At 35.0% G+C, this 22,531-nt stretch overlaps 1 protein-coding gene across 4 annotated transcripts in view; it reads right to left on the bottom strand.

Annotated features, from left to right (window-relative positions):
* The window catches only part of Eml5 (EMAP like 5), a 185,097-nt gene that overhangs the window by 139,533 nt on the left and 23,033 nt on the right, over window positions 1-22,531 (bottom strand). For all 4 annotated transcript variants that reach the window (XM_076849768.1, XM_076849767.1, XM_076849765.1 and 1 more), the window contains exons 2-3: window positions 10,688-10,847; window positions 1,556-1,654 (exon numbers count right to left, since the gene is read on the bottom strand). In XM_076849768.1, the coding sequence (XP_076705883.1) occupies window positions 1,556-1,654; window positions 10,688-10,847 (259 nt within the window). The remainder of the gene's footprint in view (window positions 1-1,555; window positions 1,655-10,687; window positions 10,848-22,531) is intronic.

The following is a 22,531-nucleotide window of genomic DNA, read 5'->3' as shown; positions in this document are numbered from 1 at the left end:
AATACTTTTCAATGATAATGAAGAAAGAGAACATAAGTTAATGTTTAACAATTCATCATGATATAGATTACATGAAAAATATATTAATGCAAAGGACTACAAAATGCTTTTTAAAATCCCATTGACAATATAATCTTTAAAAAATGGTCTATTTACTAAATCCAAACTGCTATTATGTGAAATTCTTTGATCTAAGTCACTCAGAAAACATAGTTGTCTAATAAAATATATCTAATATGTTAATAATTATCTAAATTGTGTGTGTATGAATGAGAGACACCATACAACATGCTCCTTTGAGATTTGCTGAAAACCAAGTATATTATTCAAAATGCAAATGTACTTAAAATTTTCTGCACAACTTTTACAGATTCAGATTTCTATAAAACAGAATCACTGATTATGCCTTGTTGCTGCTTCAGGCAAGGATTTAACCACACATACACTCACAAAATTAGAGATTTTTTAAAATTTACAGAATTTTTGACATGTCTATAGAATCAGTGTAATATTTAATTAGGAAGCTGACAAAATATTCCTTATATTAACCTTACATAACTTGGGATAGGGAATCTACATTTTAACTAGTTTTCAAAGTGAAAAATGGTTAGGGTTTTAAAAATTTATAATAATATTTTAATTTTTCTTACTTTATCATTTTTGCAGTGCTGAGGATTGAACCCAGAGTCTTGCACATTCTAGGCAAGCTCTTCACCACAGAGCTACATCCCTAGCCCATACACATACATAATTTTAACACATAATTACACAAACAACATATTTTTCACCATATGAAATATAATCCATATGAAATATATTACTAGTAAATGAAACTAAAGAGACCCTAGACACAAACTCATTTAATTTTAAAATTGATACTTCAATAATGGTTGTTTGCATATGTATAGACTCATCAGACTGTGCACATTAAATATATGAAGTCCTTTATAAATTAATTATATTCAATAAAGCTGGGTTTTTAACAGAAAAATGCACAGCTTTTATTGAAGCAAACACTGGGTTAAAAGTTTTGTGGTTAATGCCACACGTATTGACTCAAGTCCTATAATACATTTGCATTCTAAGATTTTATAGGTATTTATAATTGTACAATCTTTAAATTTTTTAAATTTAAATTTTTTATTTTTTAAACAGCTTTACTGGGATCTATAATCCACTTGAATCTATTATATGTAATATAAGATGTCAAGAGCTTTGTAATATTTTGAACAACCAATAAAAAAATAAATAAAAATAAAATTTACTCATTAAAAGTGATAATCCAATGATTCTCAGTATGCTTGCAGAATTTTACTACAATCAGTTTTAGAACATTTCATCACCTAACAAAGAACCTCCATAATTATACGATGATTCCCATTTTTCTTTCCATCTTCTCCCCTCCCCCACAACTGTATAATTTTTAAGAGTTGGAAATTTTCAATGAACTATGACTTATCTGGCAATAACAAAACAGAAGAATAAAATTCCCTAAACTCTCTCTTGGCTTTTTCCTGTCTAGTACTCTTTAGAAATTACAAAGGAGAATACTTACTCTATCTGTGTGACCAGGAGCCATAGACAACATTTTTCCCCTTTTCCAGTCCCAAACACAAACTGCATTCTTTGAATCCAGTCCAACTGAAACCAGGCGCTGGATTATGTCCAAGAAGTCAAGGAAGGAATAAAAAAGGCAAACAAATCAAAGAACCACCAAATTATAAATGGTAAATAAATTCTACTCAGGGGTTTAATAAACATCAAACCTTACATATCTATATTTCATAGAGCCCGTAGAGAAAAAAAGAAATGCATTTCAATATTTGCACATACATATACTTTTTTTATACCAAGAAACAAAGAGACAGTTTGACAAAATATCCTAAAGATAACTCATGCGAAAAACTAAAAATAGTAGAAAAAATGTAATAAAATCATTTTAGATATACTGCTGAGAAGTTAAAGAATTAGGAAAACTGGAAACAAAACAAAGGGATCCCCAGTGGGAATCCTGAAAGGTAATACAGCACCTATATTATTCCATTCTACAGGTATCAGATGAACCCTTGTACCCGATTTTTGTGCTGCATGTCAAGGAAGAACAGGAGATAAAGTCTAGAGCCTACCCAATATGGGAATTTGAACTGACCTCTGACTAAAGCAGTGAACATACAATGAGAAATTATCCCTTTTTAAAGAAGGGGTAGTAATGAAAGAAGGGGAAGAAAAATCTCCCTGAACATTTGTAACCAAAAGCTGCCTTCACATGGTTGTATTACTTATATTCACATTAATCATGGATCACTTAAGTGAGAAATTTCATGCAGAGTGGTCCTAAGGGTTGGTTGTGTCTTTGAGCAACTTCAATACATGAAATAGGCAAATATAAATTCTGTATTAGGAAATGTAACTTTCAATCTATCCCTCAAAAAATTCCTACTGGAAATTCAATTAAATTGAATAGAAATTCAATTAAAATAAACTAAACAACCCCACAAACACAAGGAAATAAGAGATCATGAGCTGATACAATCAGTAAGATCAACCTTTCAATATACTTCAGATATTGGAATTATCATATAAACAATATCAAATAAGCTTAATGTAAATAGAGAAATTAAATTAAGGCTTCAAAATGTCTGCATATGAGCAAAGATTAGGAAACTATGAAAAGCATCCAAGGAGATGTGATCAAACAAATGAACTTCGAGGAATGAAAAAATAAAATTAAAAACTCAATGGAACAGCAGATTAGAAGGACATGAATATATAGTTGATAAGAGTAGAAGTAAGATGGATAGAAAGAGAGAGAACCATATTTGACCCAGTTATCTCACTCCTCAGTATATGCCCAAAGGACTTAAAATCAGCATACCATGGTGACACAGCCACATCAATACTTATAGCAATCTAATTCACAATAGCTAAGCTGTGGAACCAACCTAGGTGCCCTTCAACAGATGAATGAATAAAGAAAATGTGATACGTATACACAATGAAATATTACTCATCCATAAAGGAGAATGAAATTATGGCATTTACCGGTAAATGGATAGAACTGAAGACTATCATGCTAAGTGAAATAAGCCAGTCCTTGAACACCAAAGGCCTAATGGTCTCTCTGATATGTGGTTGCTAACACACAATAAGATGAGGAGGGAAGAATAGAAGTTCACTGGATTAGACAAAGGAGAATGAAGGGAAGAAAGGAGGGCATGGAAATAGAAAAGACAGTAGAATGAATCAGATATAACTTTCCTATGTTCATATGATATACAACCAGTGAAACTTCACATCATGTTCAACCACAAGAGTGGGATCCTAATTATACTAAGCTATACTTCATGTATGTATAATATGTTAAAATACATTCTACTGTCATGTATATCTAAAAAATAATTTTAAAAAGCTAAAAAAGGCACATGAGAATATAAAAAAATGAGAGAGAATGTGAAATATGAAAGACATCTAGCCAAGCAGGAGTATCAGGGTCTGAACTTGCTCCCCTCCATAAACATCTAGAAACTGTTCAAATATAAAATGAAATATAAAAAATATATATAAAATGAAATCTTTTCATGTATATAAAATGTATATAAAATGAAATCTTTTCAGACATTTGTAATTGGAAGTAAAGCACTGTGCATGGTTGGAAAGGGGGAAAACAAGGGGAGTCCTACAGTTGCCTCAGTTTTCACTTAGGAGGCAATTTTCAGAGCACATAAAGGTAGAATCCAACAGAACTCAGTATATTTGCTGATTTAAAGGCACAGCCTGGAGTTCAGAGAAGCCAAGATAACTAAAATTTGCAGTGCAGAGAAAGAGCTCCAGAAACTCTGTCTGTAAGTGAGATCTGAAAACACCATTCTCTGCATGCACAGGATACATTCCACAAGACCACATACAGAAGAAATTCTAGAGAAAGATCAATGGGGAATTAAAACCAAAACAATTCTGAAATCCCAAAGGATCAGAAATCACTCAAATTCCCAACAGCTAGAATGAAGATATATCTCTGAATTCATGAGTATTCATCAGAGACTCCAGGAGGGTGACACTTCAAGTGAAGTTTAGTCCTAGAAGAAAAGCTATTTATTCTAGCTCTGCCTGCTTCCTCCAAAAGCAAGCTTTTCACAAGAATTAAACTGATCCAGAAGAAATTTAATTTCCTACCAGAACCATGCTCATATGTCTTAAAGGGATACAATAAAACACAATTTTGGGGGCTGGGGTTGTGGTTCATTGGTACAGTGCTTGCCTAGCATGTGTGAGGCAGTGGATTTAATTCTCAGCACTCCATGTAAAAAAAAGAAAAATGAATAAAATAAAGGTCCATCAACAGCTTTAAAAATAAATAAATAAAGCACAGCATTTAAGATGTAACATACACAATGACCAGAATAAAATAAAAAAATTACTGGCATGTGAAGAAATAAGGAAATATGACCAATCGCCAGGAGGAAAGAAATCAGCCAACAGAACCAGAACCAGGAATTATAAAACCTAAGTGCTGCATTATCTGAAATGAAAATTCACTCTGAAGAATTAACAGCAGCTTAGACAATGGTGAAAAGAAAAATGAACTTAAAATACATAGTAATAGAAATCATCTAAAATAAAGCCAAGAAAGAAAAAAGGAAAAAATAATTTATACAGCCTCAATTACCTTTAGGAAAATATCAAATGTCTCACATACACGTAACTATGGTTCCAAAAGGAGAGGGAAGAGAGTGGAAAAAAGAAAAAAAAACCTGAAAAAATAATAGCCAAAAGCTCTGAATTTGATGAGAACCCTAAATCTACAAATAAAAGATGCTGAACAAATCCCAACCAGCTTAATTATTAACACAGGGAAAATATATGTATTAAGACACATGGTAAGCATATTCTGATATCAGAACTAAAGAAAAAATCTTAAAAGCAGTCAGAAAATAAGAGAGTTTGATTTGAAGAACAAAGATTAAAAAAATATCCTAGTCTTCTCATCTGAAATGATGCAAGTCAGAAGACAATAGACAAATTCTTTAAAATGCTGAGGGGTAGGGCTGGGGATATACCTCAGTTGGTAGAGTGCTTGCCTCGCATGCACAGGCCCTGGGTTCAATCTCCAGCACCACAAACAAACAAATAAATAAATAGATAAAATTCTGAGGGTTAAAAACAAATCAACAGAAAATTAGCAAAATTATCTTTTGGAAACTGAGTCATATTATTCTTTAAATAAACAAAAGCTGAGAAGTTGGCATGTGGGCCTACAATCCCATCTACTCAGGAGCTAAGGAGGATCTCTTAAGAAGTTTTATGCAAGTCTGATCAGTATAGCAAGACTCAGTCTCAAAAAAGAAAGAAAGAAAAACCTGAGGAAATTCATCATTAGCAAATCAGAACTTGAGAAAATTATAAAGGAAGTTTATTTTTGGCAGAAGAAAAATGATACCAAATAGAAATTTGATTTACACATATAAGAGTCCTCCAAAGGTAAATATGCAAATAATACTTTTATAGTTTCAAAATTTCTTTTGAAATGGGTTAAGGCAAAATGACAATAGTTACTATGTATTTTGCAAAATATGCAAAAAGTAAAATTAAAGACAACAATAGCACAATTAACAGGAGTAAATAAAGAAAAAGCAGAATATGCTTTTCTATGTCCTTTTAAGTACCCATAAAATTTCAAGAAGATTACAAAATTTTGGATAACAAAGTATCCACAAATTAGATAAAATTAAAATATAGAGTATATTTCCTGACAATAACAGAATTAAGTAACAACAGAAAATTATTTAGAAAATTCCCCAAATATTTGAAAACTACACGATATACTTCTAAGTTACTGAAGGACCAAAGAATAAATCACAGAAAAAATCTAAAGAATAACACAAAACATATATTTTGAAAATTAGTGGTTTAGAGCAGGGGTTAACAATATATCCTCAGGCCAAATCCTGCCTATACCCTATTTTTGTAAGTCATGTTTTACTGAAATACAGCCACATTCATTCTTGCACAGATTGTCTATGATTGCTTTCACACTACAATGCAGAGTTGAATAGCTACAACAGAGACCATATGGCTCACAAAGCTTAAAATATTTCCTATCTGGATTGTTATAAAAAATTTACCAAACTGTGGTTTAAAATGTAGATTCTAGTAGCAGACTATCTAGGTTTGAGCATCATGCCTTACTACTTGGGTGACTTTGGGCAGTTATCTAGCCTTTCTTTACTTTACTTTTCTTACCCATTAAATGTGGATAATAAAAGTACCTCATAGGGATAATATGAAAAATTAACATATTATACATAAAGAACTTAGAAAAATGCCTGACTTATGGTTAATGTTAAGTAAGTGTTCACAATCATTATCACCAGTAATTTACCATAATCATAATAAGTTTAAGAACCCATCAACTCTACCTGTCCAAATGAGAAATGCCATCTAGTATCCAGTTAGAAACAGCTTCTGCAAAGTAGAATTACTGTTTAAATCAAATGGGCAGAAAAAATAAATCACACAAAAGGAATACAGAATACAGTTTATCATGACTCTCCATCAAATCAAGCTAGGAGAAATTACAGAGAATGAGAGAATATGTTGCTCATCAGAGGACTCTAATATTTAGAACCAAAGAGTATCAGAAAATATTTAGCTAAAACAAAGGTATCTATTTATTGCTATAGCATAGTGTGTAAAGAATAAACTTTCACCAGACAAACATAAAGTCAGAAATAGTCCTTTTTATTCATGCCTCTTCTCTCTGGCTCAGCTCATCATACACACATGGAAACCAAAAACTCTGAAAACTTCATGTATCCAAATAGGGATAAGGATGTGGCTCAGTGATAAAGCATTTGCCTAGCATGGGTATGATCCTCAGCAGGTGCATTTGCACACTCACATCCAAACATCTAACTCTGTACAGGCAATAACAAACTAAGCCTGGGAGCTCTTCTTCTGTGGCTTTAACAAACATCACAGCCAAAATCAAACTCCCTAAGCATAAGTCAAGCAACAACAAACAAGAAGGGGTAGAAACAACAAAGCAAACACCACCTCTTCTTCTAGCTTTCTATACATTTTTACCTTATCATCTTTTCTCACATTTAATCTAGTTTAGGTAGGTAACAAAGAGGTTGAAGAAAGTTTTCTAGAAAAAGTAACACAACCCACATCTTCAAAGATAAAGTAAAAGACAGGTAGAAAAGACCAAGGAACCGAGACCTCAAGATCCTAGTGCTTTCAAAAGAGAGAAGGGAAAGGGAATAGGAAAAGGAAAGACAGTGAAATGAATCTGACATAATTTTCCTGTGTACATATATGAAAAAACTACAGTGAACCCCACCATCATGTACATCCACAGAAGGGGTTCTAATTAGAATAAGATATGTTCTGTTCTGGTATAGTTAAGTAAAAATGAATTTTACTGTCATGTATAACTAAAGAGAACCAATTTTTTTAAAAAGGCCAGTAATTCAATATAACTGAGGAAAGGAATATCAATAGGGAAGTGGCAAGAGACAAGTCTAGAGAGGTATATTGGTAGCTAGGTTTATTGTCAATTTTTTTAGAGTTAAAATGAAGAGACAAGTTTAAATGTATAATATGAAATATTTACAGGGGGCTATAAATTCTATAGAATACTATAAATTCTATAGGGGAATATATTCAAGGGGACTATTCAGAGTTGAGAGAAGCAAGAGCCACTGTTAACTGGTATGAAAATTAAAGTCATGGGTTCATATAATCATTAAGGAAAAATAAATGATAGTACGGGCAGGCTACAGATTTCTGAAGAACACTGACATGTATTTTCATGTTCTTCTGAGACAGAAGGAAAGGCTCTTTAAAAAATAACTAAGAAGTAACCTACCCCATTTCCCAAATTCCTTCATGATCCTATCCCAAACAAAATCTTATTTGTGCCTTTTAATTGAATTTGAAGCAGTACACCAAACACTCAAGTAAGAAGAAGCATCCTACAATACAACTGTGAAATAAATTCAAATAACAGACAACTGAACTTCTATGAAAGTTCTATGGAAGGCCTTCCTATCTGTGTTTATAAGAATTAAACATTATAGTGTTACAGAATGAAATTATAAATTTTACAGATAATACAAAGTTTATTGTAGCAAATACTGGCCAAATCATATTTAAGGCCATTAGAAGTTAGGACCTGGCAGGACAACAGAAGAAAAAATTCAAGAATAATAGACTATACACTTGAGATATGTCTACATAACAAGAGATTAACAAAAGGCCCTTGGGAAAAAAGTCATGATCCCTTTCCCATGTATACATTAATTTTGCAAAAATTATGTACTAAAAGTCAAAGATAAGCTGAAGCATTTTATTTTGTACCAGACTATAATTAACACAATTTTGGTTAAAAATGACTTTATTCTCAGTTAATTCTATAAATTAGCAGAGTTGTAACTATAAAGTATATGTGACTAAATATGAGAAATGTGTTCTTATGAATTATGGTGATACATTCAAGATAAAAAAATCAGTTCAATTTCTCATCCTCCTACTTCTTCTCCCATGTATTATGAAATTTTAGTCTCTGAATGAGATACATATAAAAAGGCTTTTCAGGCCCTAATTATCCTCAATGAGGCAGACAGCCAGTATTAATGTGGATATTCAATTTATTTAGAAGAAAGCCCCTAGGAAAAGAACACTCAGCATTACCACCAACTAGGAAACTTACTGATTGGATAAATCCTAAATGATCACTTATGGTTTCAATCTAGCAGAAAATGCAAAAATTAGACAACATTCCCTACTTGGTATCCCATAAACAGTTTACAGATATAAACAGATATATTTGCTCAAATATATTTTTCAAGTTAAAGTATTAACATAATTTCTTAATCTTTATTTGGCAGCATTTCCTTACATTTTAGCTTTGACTATACTTAAAATGGATGAATTCCATTTGAAATATAAGTAACCACCTCCTACGTTCCATGTTTGGGAAGCAGTAGAGCATTCCTGTTAAAAACATGAGCTTTGGAATATGACTGACCTGGGTTCCCGCTCTGGCTCCATTTACTAGCTGTGTAACCTGGGACAAGTTATTTAACCTCTCTAAGTCTCAGTTTCTTTATCTGTAAAATAGAGATAATAACAGTATCTATTTCATGGGGTTGTTATGAAGATTAAATGAGATAATGCAGGCCTAGCAAAATGCCTGGCACTTAATATGTGCTCCACATCTTTTTGTGTGTTTTTATAAGCTTAAAATTTTAGTAACATGTTCTTATGAATATCTACGATGATAAAATACATACATCCAAGATTTTCTTGTAAGTTGCTCAAATAAGCAAAATTAAAGGCCTTCAACTAGTAAAAGTTGTGGAAGTGATTTCTCGTTAGATTTCCTCAGCAATGCAATATATTACATTTTAAAAGGGCAATTTTAAATTAAGAAGAAAACCTTTACACTTAAAGTATGCAGATGCTTATAGTTAAAACATCTTGAATTTCATAATACCTTAAATGATAAATAATTTTTAAAAATCACTTTGTAGATTTGCTTCATAATATTTTATACTCCAGTGAAGTAGGAAAGAATAAGTATTATTCTCTTTTCTTTTAAAAAATGAAACTGATGAGGAGATTAAGGGATTTGAAAGACAACAACAAAATGGGACATAATTAAGTTTCTGGAATTGCTAAACACTACTATATAGCAACATTAAACCTAGAAATATACTCTTCCCCAATACAGGTTCCAGGTAAGTCTTTATAGATCCCTTACCAGAAACTTATCTGTTATCAGAAAGTCATATTAATCTATGCAAATCAAGCTATTCCTCTGAGTAATATATGAAATATCTACTGGATATTGTTTCTAAGGGGAAAGAATACACTACAATCTGTTTTTGTAAAATCTAGACTTAAAGTAATCCTAAATGATTCATAAAAACTAATTTTATGAATAAAAAATGTGTAACTAAAATTTTTCTAAAAGTTAAAATGATTTTAAAGTCCAATTTTAACCTAAAACTTTCAAAGATTATAAATTAACCACATATGAAAAATCTGCTTCCTACCATGTTTCAAATGTTTTAGGTGTAATAACTTCTACACAGCATCACACACACAAAAAAAGCCCTTGACTTGTTTAACTTTAAAAAATCACTGACTGGAAGTAGAGAACAATTTGGGAAAAAAAAAACTAGGCAGTATAGTGGTAACTGCATCCTTTCTTTTGAACTCTGATTTTATATAAAAACAATTGTCTCATTATTTTCAATCAAAATGCAATTATAAAGATAACCTTAAAGTACCTGAAAATTAAAATACGTATATCACTACTTAATTTTCCCAAAACATCTTCCATTTACCCTATCAAAATAGACAGCTCGAAAAAGAGCTATATCTAAAATTTTCTATAACAACTGTTATTCCACTGAATTAGAATCTCTTTGGCTTTCCAGGTAATAATTAATTTGACTGAGAAAGCTCTTCATATGATAAGTCTATTTTTGTCTTTATTTTTCTTACATAAGTCTATCCACTCCATTTACACCTCCACCAAGATAAACAATACTTCTCATCAATTGCTTTTCCATTTAATATTTATTGTAATATTCACAATTCATAAACAGTATATATCACATTTGTATTATACATTTTTAAAACGTAATTTAGAAAAAGAGAAAAAATTATCACATACCTGTCCATCTAAGTCAAATGCTAAGCAAGCTATACCATGTGTATGAACATCCTTCAGAACTGATATGGTCTGCACAGTGTATGAATCCCAAACACAGATATAAGGCTCTTTCCCAACTTGTCCTGTTGCTACCAATACTCGTTCAGGATGCAATGCAAGACTGCAAAATAAAGAATTAAAATATAAGTCAATAAAAAGGCTTAAAAGAGCTTTTGTAGTATTTGGTATATATAATATTCATATATATCAATGTGAACATTAGATAGTATTCATTTTAAATAATTTGGATTTAAAATAAATAACTTCTGTAAAAATTATGCCATTATTACTTCAAAAATACATATTTGACAGTTAATGATAAACTATATTTTTCATTCTTGTAATATAATATGGCATGTATAAACTTCAAGAAAAGCACTCTCCCAAGGGAGGAACTAAACAATGGCAACAAATTAGTAGCAACACTACCATTTGCCATTTAGCTACTTGGTATTCATCTGTTCTTAAACCTCACTTCATTTTGCCATTCCTTTTGTTGGATAATATTGGAGCAAATCTTAAGGTCCAAAAACTGCATTCAGTAGGACTCTTCGTAAATTACAAATCCCACTGTAAGAAACAGACAGTTGGCCCATAATTCACAGAAAGTAATCTATGAGTCTTTAAAAATAATAAGAAGATCTGCCAGGCATAGTGGCACATGCCTGTGATCCCAGCTACTCTGGAGGCTGAGACCAGAAGAATAAATTCAAGGCCAGCTTCAGCAAGACCCTATAACCCAATCAATAAATGAACAAATGAACTGAACAGACACTTCTCAAAAGAAGAAATACAAATGGCCAACATGAAAAAATGTTCACCATCCTTGGCAATCAGGGAAATGCAAATCAAAAACTACACTGAGATTTCATCTCATTCTAGTAAGAATGGCAATTATCAAAAATCCAAAGAACAGGGGCTGGCTCAGCTTAGAATGATGAACCCAGCCTAATTCCACCTTAAGATTGGGAGCCATCTCATCACAAAGTCATGAAAAGTGAATTTCTGTTTTACTATAAATTACTGCAATTTCTAAACTTGTTTGGAATTCCTGCCCATGCCTTGAACTCACCCATGCCTGACTTTCCCTGACCAGATAACAACCCTATCTGAAACCTCAGTGGCGCCTCATAAATCCTGACTCCCCCTGACCAGATAACAGCCCTCTCTGAAACCTCAGTGGTGCCTCATACATTATGATGTTGGGATTTAAATTTATTCCCTACCTTAAAATGTTAAGCCATGGAGATCATTAACCTACTATCTGCCTTTGTATTATGCTTATCAAAATCCTGTTATCTGTGAGTTCTCAAGACACCACCCTTTGCAACTTTTTGTGCCAGAAAACTATGATCCTAGAGAGCTGGGGTACTATTCTCTAGCCCAGAGTTTTCAAGAGAGACAGTTCTGGCCAGAATTACAAGTTTGCTTTAAGAATGTGATTTAAAATTGGAGTCGGTGGTCTTTTCTTTGCATTTTTTTTTTTTAGAAAGAGTGAGAGAGAGGAGAGAGAGGGAGAGAGAATTTTAATATTTATTTTTTAGTATTTGGCGGACACAATATCTTTGTCTGTATGTGGTGCTGAGGATCGAACCCGGGCCGCACGCATGCCAGGCGAGCGTTCCACAGCTTGAGCCATATCCCCAGCCCTGCATTGTGGTTTAACAAAAGCGCTCGCCCGCATGTGCCCCCTGAGTTCAATCCTCAGTACCACATAAAAAAGTAAATAAATAAAATAAAGATATTGAAAAACCAGCCTCTATCTCAGAGCAAAGCCTGTCCAAGGAAGGGACATGACCTTTGTCCTTGGAAAAACCCACAGAGCGCTTCTAGGCACATTCCCACCCTGCTAAGTTGTTTATCTACAGGAGAGATCTCAGTCAGGCTAGGTGGGGACCCATAGCAGCCCCCTAGCAGCCACCAATCAACATGAGACAGGGAAATACCTGGGATGCCAGATGACCCTCCCAGTAGTTTATGATGTTGGGAAACCACGTAGTTCAGCACGTACACCCCTCTTGGCTTAAAACAATCAGTTCAAACGAATACCCCCTTTGTACTGACCAATCACCCCTAGACAACTTGTTCCCGCCAGTGAATGTGCTAATCATGTTTTAGAGTTGTTATTTGATTTTCCCGCAGTGTGTGATGATTTGCTAAAAGAGGCTATGATGTATGTGAAATCCCTGCCCTCTCCAAAAAATGTATAAAAATGCTGCAAACCCTGGGTTCCAGGCCTCTCAGCGTCAACAGTTGCTGTGTGTGCGTGCGGAGGACCGAGCTAGCTCGCAATAAACACCTCTTTGCTGCTTACATCGATCTTGGGTCTCTGGTGGTCTTTTGGGGGTCCCGAATTCGAGCTTAACAATATTGTGTCCAACTACAACTAAAAAAATATTTTTAAAAAATACAAATAACAATAACTGCTGGCAAGGATGTGGGGGTGGGAGGGTACACTTATGTATTTTTGGTGGGACTGCAAATTAGCACAACCACTTTGGAAAGCAGTATGGAGATACTTTAAAAGGCTAGGAATGGAACCACCAAATGACCCTGATAGACCACTCCTTGGTATTTATTCAAAATAACTAAAATTAGCATACCATAGTGATGTATGCATACCAATCTTTACATATGCAAAATTCACAATAGCCAAATTATGGAACTAGTTCTATTGACCATCAACATATGAATACATGTGTATGCAATGGAGTTTTACTCAGCCACAAAGAAGGAGATTATATCATTTACTGATAAATGGATGGAACTTGAGAACACCAACCTAAGTGAAATACACCAGACTCAGGAAGTAAAGTGCCAAGTGTTTTTTTCTCATTTGAGGAACTAGAGAGAAATGAGTAATAAAGTGGGGGTTGAGGGTAGAAATCATAAAAATAAAAAGAGACCAGTGGAATAGAGAAAAGGGATCAAGGGGAAGGGAGAAGTAGGTGAAGAGATATCATAATGAATTTGGCCAAATTATGCATGTATGAATGCATCACAATAAATTTCACATTTATGTATAATGATAATGTACCAATTTTAAAATAAATGGAAGAGCAGTAGAATAGGGAAAAAGGATCAGGAAGGGGGAAGAGAGGAGGGAAAGGGGAAGTACTGAAGATTAAGAATGAGCAAACTGTTAAATATATTTATGATTATGTCAAAATGAACTCCACTATCAAGTATAACAAAAACATAATGCAATAACAAAACCACAAAATAGAAAAATAATAAAATAAAATAGGCTGGAGATATAGCTTAGTGATAGAGTGCCCCTGGGTTCAATTCCCAGTACTACAAAAAAAAAAAAAAAAGAAAGAAAAGAAAAGACAAAGATCTAACAATCGGTAGGATTTTTGACAATAACAGAAGGCAGGAAACAAAATAAATTCCTACTTGATATATTTTTCTATAAGTAGAAAACAGAATATCAGATTCACCTTTAGATGAAAAAAAATTACTCCCAATATCAGTGTAGAGGAACTGCAGGAGAAAAGTGAGGTGGGTATTAAAATGAAATCATTATTAGGGAAATAAAGAAGTGGAAAAAGACTCTTGGGTATCTGGGTTGCACATCTGTATGGTTTGGAGTAGAATTTATCAAGTGAGAGAATACTAAATGAGTCATCAGTGTAAAAGATGATGAGAATTCAGGGTTGGTTCAACATGAAAATTCAACTAAATATATTGACAGAATAAATGTCAAAAAAAAAAACATTCGGTTGATCCAACATGGCGGCGGGCAGAGAGGCTGCGCTTCTCCTGCACCCCCAGTGATGGGGTCACAAAGCCGCAAGGATAACTCTTGGATTCTACCAACGAAGATTCTCCTAGCAAAATTACACTGAAGAGAGACTGCCCAGGAGCTACTAGGATATTTTTGAAGCGTCTGTGTGAACCGGACGAACGGGACCCCGCCACGGAGTTTCAGATCCACCAGCACAGCCTGCGCACTGCGGGCACAGCTGCAGATCCGTTCTCCCGCCCACAGCCAAAGTGACTGGGACCCGCTAGACGCCGAGACGCAGTTTGGCAGGAAGAAGTCTTTAGCCAAGCCTCCAGGAGCCAGAACTGAGGCGAACCGGGCGGGTCCAGTCCCACCTCTCCCCTGGGACACTCCGGCAAGGAGCCTGGGGCCCGCCATAGCAGAGAGGTGACGTCATCGGAGTTCGGCCAGCGGAATTCCTTCTCAGCAGAAGCCACTTTAGCAGGTGCGTGACTCCCCATACTGATACAAGCAGCCAGGAAACTTCATTGACTTCTCAGGGCTAGTGTCCGTAGGGAAGCAGAGGGGATCCCAGACTCCCAGCCCCCCATATCACCAGCAGTGACCCCCAAGGTCTTAGCCACCAGTTTACCACAGTACGGGGGCTTAAAGGGGACATGCGGTGGAGCTGCAAGTGTAACTAGATCTCTGGGGAATCACGTCTGGGGAACAGGTCCTGGCTGGCAGGCTGACAGGCGGAAGGGGGTTAAGGGCTGGAGAAGTGAAATGGCTCTGGACTGACAAGTCTGAGAGACTCTCAGGAGACGCCGTACTGAGATAGCTCTAGTGAGATAGCTCTCGGCAGGTAGAGAGCAGACGCTCCGCTTGGAGGGCACAGCTCCACCTACTGGAAGAGAAGAAGGTGGATCTCTAAGACTGTGAATTTTTTTTTGTTGTTGTTGTTGTCGTTGTTGCTGTTGTCGATATTTCTTTTTTTTTCTCTCTCTCCTTCTTCTTTCCCTGTTCCTTTCTCCCCTTTTCCTTCTCTCTTTCTATCCCATTTGAAGTTTTATTGTTCTTTTCATTCCCCTCTAATCTATCTCTCCCTCTATCCTTTTTTTTTTTTAACAGCACCTTCATTCCCCTATCCCCCAACTCTCATCCCAAGCATTACATCTTCCATTGTGTGTAATTGTCTAAATGCAAATAGGTGAATGTCTCGAGACTGTCTATAAGGCTCCTAAATACCTAGCTACTACCAACACCCTGATCCAATTGCCTGGTAGTATCCACCTTCAGTGGAGTAATCTTCTAAAATAGCCAAGACATACTAACCATCGTACCACCAGAGCACCTAACCTAAACATATAGTCCTAAGAACAAACAGCAAATCATTATATGCATACAGAACCTAGAAGCCTTATATGAATTGAATGAATCAGCTTTAAAGTACAACAACATTTCTAGGCATAACCTCCCACCACAAAAGAGAGACAACAGAGATATACAAAGCCAAAACTAATATATAGGAGAAAGCAGTTACAAAGCAGTCAAACAGAGCTGGAAAGCAACGTGAACAATATGAAAAAACAAGGGAAAAAAGGGTTACAAACAATGCAGGACAACCTAAACATACAGGAAGTCCTAGAAGAAACAGAAACATGGTCAGGGAAAGAAATCAAGGCATACCTAATTCAGATGGAACGGAATATTAGAGAAGACATGAGACAGCAAATCCAAGCATTGAAAGTATATTTTGAAGAGGAACTAACTACAAAAATTCAATCCGCAAAGAATGAGCTTTACCAGGAGATAGAGGTGTTAAAAAAAAATCAAGCTGTAATCATAGAAATGCAAGAAACCGTAAATCAGATTAAAAGCGCTAATGAGAATATTACAAACAGACTAGATCAAGTAGAAGTCAGAACATCAGATAATGAAGACAAAGTATATCAACTTGAATATAGTCAACACAGAAAAGATGCTGAAATCTCACGAGCAATCTATCCAAGAGATATGGGATATCATCAAAAGACCAAATTTGAGAGTCATTGGGATAGAAGAAGGCACAGAGATTCAGTCCAAAGGAATGGATAACTTATTAAATGAGATAATACTAGAAAACTTCCCAGAGATGAAAGATGGAATGGATTGCCAAATCCTGGAAGCTTACAGGACCCCAAACATCCAAAACCATAATAGACCAACTCCAAGACACATAATTATGAAGATAGCTAACATACAGGATAAGGAGAGAATACTAAAAGCTACGAGAGAAAGGAGGCAGATTACATTTAGGGGTAAACCAATTAGGCTAACGACTGATTTTTCATCACAGACTTTGAAAGCCAGAAGATCCTGGAACAACATATTTCAAACACTGAAAAATAATGGACTCCAACCAAGAATACTGTATCCAGCAAAACTAAGCTTCAGATTTGACAATGAAATTAAAACATTTCACGATAAACAAAAGCTAAAAGAATTCGCAGCCAGAAAACCAGCACTGCAAAGCATGTTGAGCAAAATATTACAAGAAGAGGAATTGAAAAATAGCGCCCAAGTATCTCAGTAAAGGGGGAGAAAAATAACCAAAAAAATAACCAAAGAGGGAAAACTAGCCAATCTAAAATAAATAAATAAATAATCATGACTGGATGTACAAACCATATTTCAATTATAACCTTAAATGTTAATGGCTTAAATTCACCAATCAAGAGACATAGGCTAGTAACCTGGATTAAAAAAACAAATCCAACAATATGCTGCCTTCAGGAGACTCATATGATAGGAAAAGACATACACAGACTGAAGGTGAAAGGTTGGGAAAAATCATACCACTCACATGGCCCTCAGAAGCAAGCAGGAGTGGCCATTCTCATATCGAATAAAGTCAACTTCAAACCTAAGGTAATCAAAAGGGATAAAGAAGGACACTATATACTGTTAAAAGGAACCATCCACCATCAAGACATAACAATTATCAATTTGTATGCACCAAACAATGGTGCTGCAACGTTCATAAAACAAACTCTCCTCAAGTTCAAGAGTCAAATAGACCACAACACAATAATTATGGGGGACTTCAACACACCACTCTCGCCATTGGACAGATCCTCTAGACAAAAGCTGAACAAAGAAACTATAAAACTCAATAATGCAATCAATAACCTAGATTTAACCAACATATATAGAATATATCAACCATCATCAAGTGGATACACATTCTTCTCAGCAGCACATGGATCCTACTCAAAGATAGACCATATATTATGCCATAGGGCAACTCTCAGTAAATATAAAGGTGTGGAGATAATACCATGCACCATATCTGACCATAATGGAATGAAGCTGGAAATCAATGATAAAAGAAGGAAGGAAAAATCCTGCATCACCTGGAAAATGAACAATATGTTACTGAATGATCAATGGGTTACAGAAGATATAAAGGAGGAAATCAAAAAATTCCTAGAGATAAACGACAATACAGACACAACATACCGGAATCTATGGGACACGATGAAAGCAGTTTTAAGAGGGAAATTCATTTCCTGGAGTTAATTCCTCAAAAAAAGAAAAAACCAACAAATAAATGAACTCACACTACATCTTAAAACCTTTGAAAAGGAAGAGCAAAACAACAGCAAATATAGCAGAAGACAAGAAATAATTAAAATCAGAGCGGAAATCAATGAAATTGAAACAAAAAAAACCACTGAAAAAATTGATAAAACTAAAAGTTGGTTCTTTGAAAAAATAAATAAGATCGACAGACCCTTAGCCATGCTAACGAAGAGAAGAAGAGAGAGAACGCAAATTACTAACATACGGGATGAAAAAGGCAATATCACAACAGACACTACAGAAATACAGAAGATAATTAAAAAGTATTTTGAAACCCTATATTCCAATAAAATAGAAGATAGTGAAGATATCGATAAATTTCTTAAGGCATATGATCTGCCCAGATTGAGACAGGAAGACACACACAATTTAAACAGACCAATAACAAAAGAAGAAATTGAAGAGGCCATCAAAAGACTACCAACTAAGAAAAGCCCGGGACCAGATGGGTATACAGCAGAGTTCTACAAAACCTTCAAAGAAGAATTAATACCAATACTTTTCAAGCTATTTCAAGAAATAGAAAAAGAAGGTGCTCTTCCAAATTCATTCTATGAGGCCAACATAACCCTGATCCCAAAACCAGACAAAGACACTTCAAAGAAAGAAAACTATAGACCAATATCTCTAATGAACTTAGATGCAAAAATTCTCAATAAAATTCTGGTGAATCGAATACAAAAGCATATCAAAAAAATTGTGCACCATGATCAAGTAGGATTCATCCCTGGGATGCAAGGCTGGTTCAATATACGGAAATCAATAAATGTTATTCACCACATCAATAGACTTAAAGAGAAGAACCATATGATCATCTCGATAGATGCAGAAAAAGCATTTGACAAAGTACAGCATCCCTTTATGTTCAAAACACTAGAAAAACTAGGGATAACAGGAACTTACCTCAACATTGTAAAAGCTATATATGCTAAGCCTCAGGCTAACATCATTCTAAATGGAGAAAAACTGAAGGCATTCCCTCTAAAATCTGGAACTAGATAGGGATGCCCTCTCTCACCACTTCTATTCAATTTAGTTCTTGAAATACTAGCCAGAGCAATTAGACAGACAAAAGAAATTAAAGGCATAAAAATAGGAAAAGAAGAACTTAAATTATCGCTATTTGCGGATGACATGATAATATACTTAACAGACCCAAAAGGGTCTACAAAGAAACTGCTAGAATTAATAAATGAATTCAGCAAAGTGGCAGGATATAAAATCAACACGCATAAATCAAAGGCATTCCTGTATATCAGCAACAAAACCTCTGAAATGGAAATGAGGAAAACCATTCCATTCACAATATCCTCAAAAAAAAATAAAATATTTGGGAATCAACCTAACAAAAGAGGTGAAAGATTTATACAATGAAAACTACAGAACCCTAAAGAGAGAGATAGAAGAAGATCTTAGAAGATGGAAAAATGTACCATGTTCATGGATAGGCAGAACTAACATTATCAAAATGGCGATATTACCCAAAGTTCTCTATAGGTTTAATGCAATGCCAATCAAAATCCCAATGGCATTTCTTGTAGAAATAGACAAAGCAATCATGAAATTTATATGGAATAACAAAAGACCCGAATAGCAAAAACAATTCTAAGCAGGAAGTGTGAATCTGGTGGTATAGCGATACCAGAGTTCAAACTGTACTACAAAGCAATAGTAACAAAAACAGCGTGGTACTGGTACCAAAACAGGCAGGTGGATCAATGGTACAGAATAGAGGACACAGAAACCAATCCACAAAATTACAACTTTCTTATATTTGATAAAGGGGCTAAAAACATGCAATGGAGGAAGGATAGCATCTTCAACAAATGGTGCTGGGAAAATTGGAAATCCATATGCAACAAAATGAAACTGAATCCCTTTCTCTCGCCATGCACAAAAGTTAACTCAAAATGGATCAAGGAGCTGGATATCAAATCAGAGACCCTGCAAATGATAGAAGAAAAAGTTGGCTCCGATCTACATATTGTGGGGTCAGGCTCCAAATTCCTTAATAGGACGCCTATAGCCCAAGAATTAATAACAAGAATAAACAAATGGGACTTACTTAAACTAAAAAGTTTTTTCTCAGCAAGAGAAACAATAAGAGAAGTAAATAGGGAGCCTACATCCTGGGAACAAATCTTTACTCCGCACACTTCAGATAGAGCCCTAATCTCCAGAATGTACAAAGAACTCAAAAAATTAAACAGTAAGACAACAAATAACCCAATCAACAAATGGGCCAAGGACCTGAACAGACACTTCTCAGAAGAGGACATACAATCAATTAATAAGTATATGAAAAAATGCTCACCATCTCTATCAGTCAGAGAAATGCAAATCAAAACCACTCTAAGATACCATCTCACTCCAGTAAGATTGGCAGCCATTAGGAAGTCAAACAACAACAAGTGCTGGCGAGGATGTGGGGAAAAGGGTACATTTGTACATTGCTGGTGGGACTGCAAATTGGTGCGGCCAATATGGAAAGCAGTATGGAGATTCCTGGGAAAGCTGGGAATGGAACCACCATTTGACCCAGCTATCGCCCTCCTCGGACTATTCCCTGAGGACCTTAAAGGAGCATACTATAGGGATACTGCCACATCAATGATCATAGCAGCACAATTCATAATAGCTAGACTGTGGAACCAAGCTAGATGCCCTTCAATAGATGAATGGATAAAAAAAATGTGGCATCTATACACAATGGAGTATTATGCAGCACTAAAAAATGACAAATTCATGGAATTTGCAGGGAAATGGATGGCACTAGAGCAGATTATGCTAAGTGAAGCTAGCCAATCCTTAAAAAACAAATGCCAAATGTCTTCTTTGATTTAAGGAGAGCAACTAAGAACTGAACAGGGGGAAAGAGCATGAGGAAAAGATTAACATTAAACTGAGACGAGTGATGGGAGGGAAAGGGAGAGAGAAGGGAAATTGCATGGAAACGGAAGGAAACCCTCAGCGTTATACGAAATCACATATAAGAGGTTGTGAGGGGAAAGGGGGGGAAGGGAGAGAACGGAACAACAACAGATGAGGTAGAGAGGGAAGATGGGAGGGGAGGGGAGGGGGGATAGACAGCAGAATACAACAGTCAATAATATGGCATTATGTAAACATTGTGAATGTGTAACTGATGTGATTCTGCAATTTGTATTTGGGGTAAAAATGGAAATGCATAACTCACTTGAATCAAATGTATGAAAGATGAAAAAACATAAAAAAATAATTTAAAAAAAACATTCATATATGTTCAACAGACACAGAAAAATGGCTTGACAAAATCCTGCTTCCTTCATGATAAAATCACAACAAACTAAGAATTGAAGGGGACTTCTTCAATTTGATAAAGAATAAAAAACTCTACAGCTAGAAACATATTTAATAATGAAAGCCTGGAAGCTACTTTATTGAGTATAGGAACAAGACAAAGATGTCAGCTTCTGCTACATGGTACTGGATATTCTAACTAGAATAATTAGTCCAGAAAGAAACAAAAAGGAAAAGTAAAACCATCTTTACTTGCAGATAACATGACTTTGCATATAAAATCCTAAGAAATCCACAAACAAAAAAGAGAGAGCTAATAAACAAGTTAAACAAAGTTGTAGGATATAAAATCAGTATAAAAATCAATTACCTTTACACTAGTAAAGAACAACTGAAAATGAAAACAATGTAGCAGGGTCCTAAGCACCTTAGCAAGATCCTTTCTCAGAACAAAAAATTAAAAGGGCTCAGAATGTAGCTCAGTTGTAAAGCACCCCTGAGTTCAATCCCTAGTTCCCCCTCACTAACAACAACAACAACAACAACAACAACAACAACAAGAACCAAATGAAATACCTAGGAATAAATTTAATGAAGTATAACATTTCTACTTTTAAATCTACAAAACCCCATCAAAAGACATTTAAAAATACTTAAATGGGAAGACATCTCCCACTAGGATTGAAAGAATGTAATGTTTATCCCCTCCTCCCAGGCTTGAAAGAATGTAACATTCTTTTCCTTTTTTTTTCTTTATTTTTTGTGTGTGCTAGGCATCCAACCCTAAGCCTGGTGAATACTGGGCAAGTATGTGGCTCAGTAATAGATGGAAAGTTCTTAAGATGGTAGAACACAGACTCACTTAGAAAACACAACCCTGAATTTGCAAGAGAAGGGCTATCCCTAGAGAACCTCAAAGAACATTACTACAAGTTTATACCTAAATTACAGGAGCTGTGGAGAACACTATAAAAAGTTTTTGTTTTTCCTAGGGTTAATACATGACTTTACTCTGAAGTGATAGTAGTAAATATGGTTTAGTGTTTCTTCTCTCAAAGTGATGCTGATACTGGGAGCAGCATAAGACTCACATTGAGTGCAACTATCAATAATCAGATATTCACCCACCTGGGGCTCTTAAAAGAAAGAAGCAAATTAAATAGTCCCTTGTATAAAAGAAGGCTGATAATAAT

This window comes from Callospermophilus lateralis, chromosome 3, assembly GCF_048772815.1.
Source record: "Callospermophilus lateralis isolate mCalLat2 chromosome 3, mCalLat2.hap1, whole genome shotgun sequence".
NCBI lineage: Eukaryota > Metazoa > Chordata > Mammalia > Rodentia > Sciuridae > Callospermophilus > Callospermophilus lateralis.
The sequence above is the reverse complement of the archived record's forward strand: the minus strand, read 5'-3'. Positions and strand labels throughout refer to the sequence as shown.